This window comes from Martes martes (assembly GCF_963455335.1).
Source record: "Martes martes genome assembly, contig: scaffold_65, whole genome shotgun sequence".
NCBI lineage: Eukaryota > Metazoa > Chordata > Mammalia > Carnivora > Mustelidae > Martes > Martes martes.
This window is the reverse complement of record NW_027666628.1, coordinates 460,949-467,730: the sequence shown is the minus strand read 5'-3', so window position 1 is coordinate 467,730 and position 6,782 is coordinate 460,949. Positions and strand designations below refer to the sequence as shown.

The following is a 6,782-nucleotide window of genomic DNA, read 5'->3' as shown; positions in this document are numbered from 1 at the left end:
TTTTCAAAGTCTTATTTTGGTAAGCATTTATTGGCTCAGACCTACATAAGTCTATATGGTATTCCTAAAACTTCTTTAAAAATTATGGAGTACGAGGGCACCTGGGTGGCTCAGTTAAGTGCCTTTGGCTTGGGTCGTGATCCTGGGATGCTGGCATTGAGCCCCCTGCTGGGCTTCCTGATCAGTGGGGAGTCTGTTTCTCCCTCTCCCTGCTCTTGTGCTCTCGCCGCTCTCTTGCTCTCTCTCCCTCTCAAATAAATAAATAAAATCCTTAAAAAAATTATGGAGTGTTAACGTGAGGGAAGGGTTCAGACACTTTCTATTAAGACGTGACTTACAGTTATTTTATGGAGGAAAAATCTGAAACAATCATAGAAAAATAAAAATATAAGAATCAAATACAAATGTGTGGCAAAGAGGATGACAGCAGAGATTGATTTTAGCAACTCCTAGTGGTTTTAATTTTGTTCTTGATTTTCTGAGTTATTTGAGGTTCCACATTCCAAGACTGTACAATATAGATAACATTTTGTTGAAAATGAACTTATTTTAAAATTTGAGCACCTGGCTGGAGCAGCAGTAACATATGTGACTCTTGATCTTGGGGTTGTGAGTTCAAGCCCCATGTTTGGTGCAGAGATTTAAAATCTTTAAAAAAATATTTGGCGCCTTAGTTTTGCATTAGACTCGTTTCACTCTACATCTAAACTGTATTATTTTATTAATGCAGGTTGATGATCTTACAGCAAAACTGGAAACTATGTCTTCAAAAAACCAGGTTCTTACTCAGAAATTATCATCTATGAAAGAAATACAGATGAAATGTGAAAACCTAGAGAAGAATAAAAAGAAGTTGGAACAACAAGTAGTAAACCTCAGAAGTTGGGTGGAAGTCAACGTGGTAGAATACAGTAAAATAGAACGATATAAACAGGAGCTTGAAGAAAGGACAAGATTGACCCTAGCAGAAAAATTAAAAGAAGTCAATCTCTTTTTAGAGGTTAATTTATTTGTCTATAAAATGCTTTAATTCATTTCACTGCAAATTACATTTTAGTTATATCCAGTGTAGAGTTTTCCTCTACTTCCTTTAGAGCAATTTGGTAAATTAATGGAAGCATTTGTTCCTTCCCTTTCAAAATTTCAGTTTTCATCATTATTCACACTAAATTGATCTTTCAGAATGATTCACAGTAGAAAGTTATTTTATTTTTTAAGACCAGTTAGTATAAAATAAGGCTATTGAGAGGAAAAGAAAAAATTGTGCTTTAAAAATTTTTACCATGGAGTACCTGGGTGGCTCATTCGGTTGCTTGTTTGGGCTCCATTCTGGGCATGTCTACATAAAAGAAATGGTACCATGTTTGGATTATTCTTTTTTTTATATTAAGTATCTAATTTATTTATTTGGAAAGCACGAGTGGGGGATGGACAGGTAGAGAGAAAATTCCAGGCATACTTCATGCTGAGTATGACACAGGGCTTTATCCCAGGACCCTGATATCACTATCTGAGCAGAAACCAAGAGTCAGGCACTCAGATGACTGAGTCAGCCGGGCACCCCATGTACCTCAATTATTCTTAAGTTGTATTGTTCACTTTTTAAAAATTTAAATGATTTTATTATTCTTTGAGTTATCAGATTGCATGAGTTCTCATGTAAGAATGAACATTATTCACATTTAATTCAGCTTCACATTAATGATAAATATTTTACATTTCAGCTTTTTTTTCACTTTAAAAATTGCTCTCTGAATCATTGACACAAAACTAAAAGAAAGAAATCTACTGTAATAACCCAGATTGTAACAATTTTAAAACTATGCTTTTAATTTGCTTTAGACACAAGTAGCATTTCAAGAAAGCTTAGCACAGTTAAGAGAAAATAATAATGCTTCAGTAAGAAGTCAAATGGAACTCAGAATTAAAGAGCTGGAATTTGAATTATCCAAAATGAAAACTTGTCAAGATGTTACTAAAACAGAATTGGACAGATACAAGCACCTCTACCTAGAAGAAGTAAAACATCGAATGTCATCGACAAATGAACTGAACAAGTAAGTTAAAACAATCATGGAAAGTAGAGTTAGCTTATGAATTTGCCTCTAAACCATAATTTTTTTGGAGCCACGTTCATGAGAACAGTAGTAAGTGAAAGCCAACTAGATACTATAATTTTGAAAAATGATGTTTGTAAATGAACTTACTGTTGAAATGTTAGTCCAAGACAGTTTGCATTTCTCTCATTTTTGGTTTTAAATGATTTTTTTTTTCCCTTGAGTATTTTCAGTTAATCTGATCTTCTAGTCTTTAAACTAATTGTCTGAAGGTTTATAATTTAGACAGCATATTATTATAAAATTGTCAGAATTACCCTAAATGGAAATGAGTTTATTAATATTTATTTATTAATGTTAGTTTATTTTTGGAAGAGTGCATCTTTAACCCAAAAGGTCCAGACGGAAAGGGCAGATTCCACCTCCAGTACCCTGGTATCTGTGTTATAACCTAATTGCCTCTGGAGCTGTTTCAGTTCTTTCTGATCACAACTCTGCCATCTACTTCTCCCCTAGCAGTTGTTCGTCTAAATTATTCCTCAGTGCCAAATGCCCAATTTCTCTGAAGTAATGTGTGAAGTGTGCAAGAGTGGTGAAAGCCAATGCTTGAAAAATGTCTTTGAGGGATGTTTTTTTATTTGTATTTTCCTTTAGAGATTTTACATATGTATTTGACAGAGAGAGCAAGTGAGCACAAGCAGAGGGGAGCAGCAGGCAGAGGGTGAGGGAGAAGCAGGCTTCCCGCTGAGCAGGGAGCCCAGTGTGGGGCTCAATTCCAGGACTCTGGGGTCCTGACCTGAGCTGAAGGCAGATGGTTAACTGACTGAGCCACCCAGACCCCCCAGGATGGTTTATTTTTGCAGCTCTAAACTGGTTTACTAAATATAAGTATGTGTCATGGCATCCCCAAGAATCTTTGAAGTACAACCATTCCAGAAGGCAGCGGGTATTACCTGTTAAGCCATGGACATCACTGATAGCCATTTCTCTCCCTCCTTAATTTGAATTACTTGTTAGTTAGGAACCCTAGAAATATATGTACTTCTTGAGAACAGTTTTAAACCTATAATTATACATAGTAGGTCTGCTCTGTCACATTTACCATGTTAAAACACTATTTAATGGCACATTCTGTTTACTATTATGGAAACTTAAAGAAATGCAAGTAACGTAGGACTGATTGGGGAGAGATGAAATACTAAGCACTGTGTTTTGTAATCTGAACAGGACTAGTGAGAGGCTGGCAGAGACCAGTACCAAACTTCTGGTGGAGAAGCAGCAGAAGCAACCTTTGCTTGACACTATTAATATGAGGCCAGCCCTAGATCTGCCTTATGGTAGAAATGTTAATCATAACAGTTCACTATTCAATAGAAATGTTGCTCTAAGAGAAGACGTGGTGATTCATACCTCAAACTCACGGCGTTCAAGTAATGACATCGGGCCTTTCTTGACCAAGGTTAGTTATATTATCTTTCCTTTTTTTCCTTGGGTTTCAGATTTCTGATATAATTTTGTTTTTAATTTGGTAAAATTCTGAGTTGTTTAGCTAACCAATACATACTAAGTAAAAGTCATAATTATTTGTGCTAATAAAGAAATGAGACAGGGGCACCTGGGTGGCTCAGTGGGTTAAAGCCTCTGCCTTCAGCTCAGGTCATGATCCCAGAGTCCTGGGATCGAGCCCCACATCAGGCTCTCTGCTCAGCGGGGAGCCTGCTCCCTCCTTTCTCTCTGCCTGCCTCTCTGCTTACTTGTGATCTCCCTCTCTCTCAAATAAATAAATAAAATCTTAAAAAAAAAAAAAGAAAAAGAAATGAGGCAAAAATTTTGACTTTTTTTCTTAGTTCCTGGAGCTCTTACTTTCAAGAGATACCTATTAGTACCTTTATTTGATAAATATAACAAAACTGACATATTTTATTATTTTTTCAAGATTTTATTTATTTTAGAGAGAGAGTGTACAAGAGGGGGAAAGAGTGTGAGACTCTGAAGCAGACTTCCTGCTGAGTGTGGAACCCTACATGGGGCCCAGTCTCACACCCCTAAGATCAGAACCTGAGCCGAAAACAAGAGTCAGACACTTGACTGAGTTACCCAGGTACCCCAAAATGGACACATTTTAAATTTCTTGAAAACCAACATCTAAATTCAATTTTAGAAAGTAAATATTATTGCTCACTAATGAAATCTATACTTAGATGTTTTGACTAATTTCCTGTTTGGCAATGGTTCATAACAATTGATATTACCCATTTTTCCCACCCCTATGTATAAATGAACAACAAGAATCCAAACACTTAATCACATATGGATATTTATTACTTAAAAGAATCCATGATAAGTCCTTTTTATGATTTAAATAAACTTGTAATGCTAAAGAGATTAATTTTTCTTTTTAAGTTGTAATTGTTGTCATTTTCTCACCTGAGAGTACATCCTTAATTGTTATCTTACTTGGAGCATTTTTTAAAACTTATAACACTTCTATTTCAATTTTTACAAAATGTCTTGCTGAGCAATTGTAGAGCATTTTCTAAATCGCTAAATCAAGCAAATACAGGATTCTTTTTTTTTAGAGAGAGAGAGAGAGAGAGAGGGTGAGAGAGAGTGTGTGCAAGCCGGCGGTGGGGGGTGAGGTGCAGAGGGTAAGCAGGCTCCATACTCAGTACAGAGCCTGATGCAGGGCTCAGTCTCAACAATTCTGAGATCATGACCTGAACCAAAGTCAAGATCAGATCCTTAACTGACTGAGCCACCCAGGTGCCCCACAATTGGAATTTTTCAAATGAAGTTCACGTATATCTACCGTGCCATCACTTGAATGATTGATGACTAAGATGGTCTTTAAGTAGCAGCTGGTTTCCATTGTGTATCATTGTTATTAAAATATCCATTTCAATCAATGTACATAGGTTTATGGTTTTGAAAGTATATTCATGGTTTTACTAAGGTAGACAAAGGTAGCATAGGCTCATGGTAAATGAGGCCTCAATCTTGTTCTTTTATTTGGTTTCCTTATTGTCTTGCTCTCTTCCCTTCTAATTTGAGGACTTTCTTTAGTGTTATGCTTGGTTGCCTTTCTTTTTCTTTTTTGTATATTATAGATTTTTGTGATCACAATGAAGTTCATATATAACATCCCATGCATATAGAAGTCTATTTTAAGTTGATGGTTACTTAAGTTTAAACACATTTTAAAAACACCACATTTTTCCACCCACCTTGTTTTATGTATTTGATGTCTTAGTTTACATCTTTTTATTTTGTGTATCCCTGAACTAATTACTGTAGATATAATTGTTGTTACTACTTTTGTCTTTTAACATTCATACTGGCTTTATAAAAGTGCTTGATCTATTACTTTTATTGTATGTTTGCTTTTACCAATAAAACTCTTTCTTTCATAATTTTCTTATTTCTAGTTATGGCCTTTTCTTTCTTTCTTCTTTCTTTCTTTCTATCTATTTTGGAGAGCAAGCGAGAGAGAACACAGATGGGAGGGGAGGGCCACAGAGAGAGGGAGAAGCAGACTCCCTGAGCATGGGGCCTGGTGTGGGGCTTGATCCTAGGAGGTCCCTTAATTAACCTGTCCTCATTTAAAAAATTCATTTATCTTTTTGTTTTTTGTCTTGGATGATTTCTGCTACCCTGTCGATCACTGATCTGTTCGTCTGCAGCTTTTAATCTGCTGTTGAGTCCCTCTCGTGTATTTCTCATTTTAGTTATTGTATTTTTCAGCTCTGATTCGTTCTTCTTTATATTTTCTCTTTGTTGAAGTTCTCACTGAATCCATGCATTCTTCTCCCAAGTTTGCTGAGCGTTTTTATGACCAGTACTTTGAACTCTTTATCAGATAGATCACTTATCTCTGTTTCATTTAGTTATTGTTCTGAAGTGTCGTATTGTTCTTTCATTTGGAACATATTCCTCTATCTCCTCATTTTGTCTGACTTCCTGAGTTTATTTCTGCAATTGTTCTTTTCAACTTTTTCCCTCTTTAAGGTATGTTGCTTTGAACAATGAATGTTAGGTATCAAGTCAAGGAAGAAGAAACCCTTTCTAAGTATTGTCTGATCATTTTTCTTGTTGGAACTGTGGTGGAGTAGGTGGCAGATGACATTGCTCTTCTTTTTCTGAGTTGAGGACACAGGAGTCAGGCAGTTGGAGATAAGCCTAGTGACTTTAATACATACTAGCAAATTAGAGGATGTGGCTTAGGTATGTAGCCACAGCAAACTTCCTAATGCTTTATTCCAAATTAGGCACTTCCACACACAGTTGTAAATGGAAGGAAGAGGTGTTTGATGCCCAACCCACAAAGATGAAAGCAGACCTCAATTCATGTTACTATGGCAGGCATAGCTTTTCAAAGAAGAGATCTGGAAGCACATAGGCACTGCTGAGTGCCTTCTCCCAAATTCACCCACTAGGTAAATCTCCTTTCCTGTCACGAAGAAGGTAGAGAAATGTTCTCACATGGAAATGAAGATTTACCTGTAATTTCTGAGTGAATTTAATTTATAATTAAAGTTAATCGTGTCTTTTGTACATATGAACTAATGGAGAGGCTAAATGGCAAAGAGAAATCTGTTCAGTGTTTTAAATTTTGCTATAAATAACTCACAACATAGGTAACTCATTTGTTGATTGATTTTGATAAACCAAGTTTTATTTGAAGGAAATGAATAATTCTTTCAAGGAAGAATTTCCTCAGGGTCAGGT

General features: G+C 36.0%; 1 protein-coding gene across 4 annotated transcripts in view; it reads left to right on the top strand.

Annotated features, from left to right (window-relative positions):
* Positions 1-733: 733 nt before the first annotated feature.
* Positions 734-6,782, top strand: part of LOC308337873 (ATP-dependent zinc metalloprotease YME1L1-like) — a 64,749-nt gene continuing 58,700 nt past the window's right edge. For 2 of the 4 annotated variants that reach the window (XM_080831417.1, XM_080831418.1), the window contains exons 1-3: positions 734-1,000; positions 1,843-2,057; positions 3,285-3,516. In XM_080831417.1, coding sequence (XP_080687543.1) covers positions 761-1,000; positions 1,843-2,057; positions 3,285-3,516 — 687 coding nt within the window. In that variant the 5' untranslated portion in view covers positions 734-760. Of the gene's footprint in view, positions 1,001-1,842; positions 2,058-3,284; positions 3,517-6,782 lie in introns of those variants that run through there. The other 2 variants (XM_080831419.1, XM_080831420.1) reach the window with 2 other exon arrangements.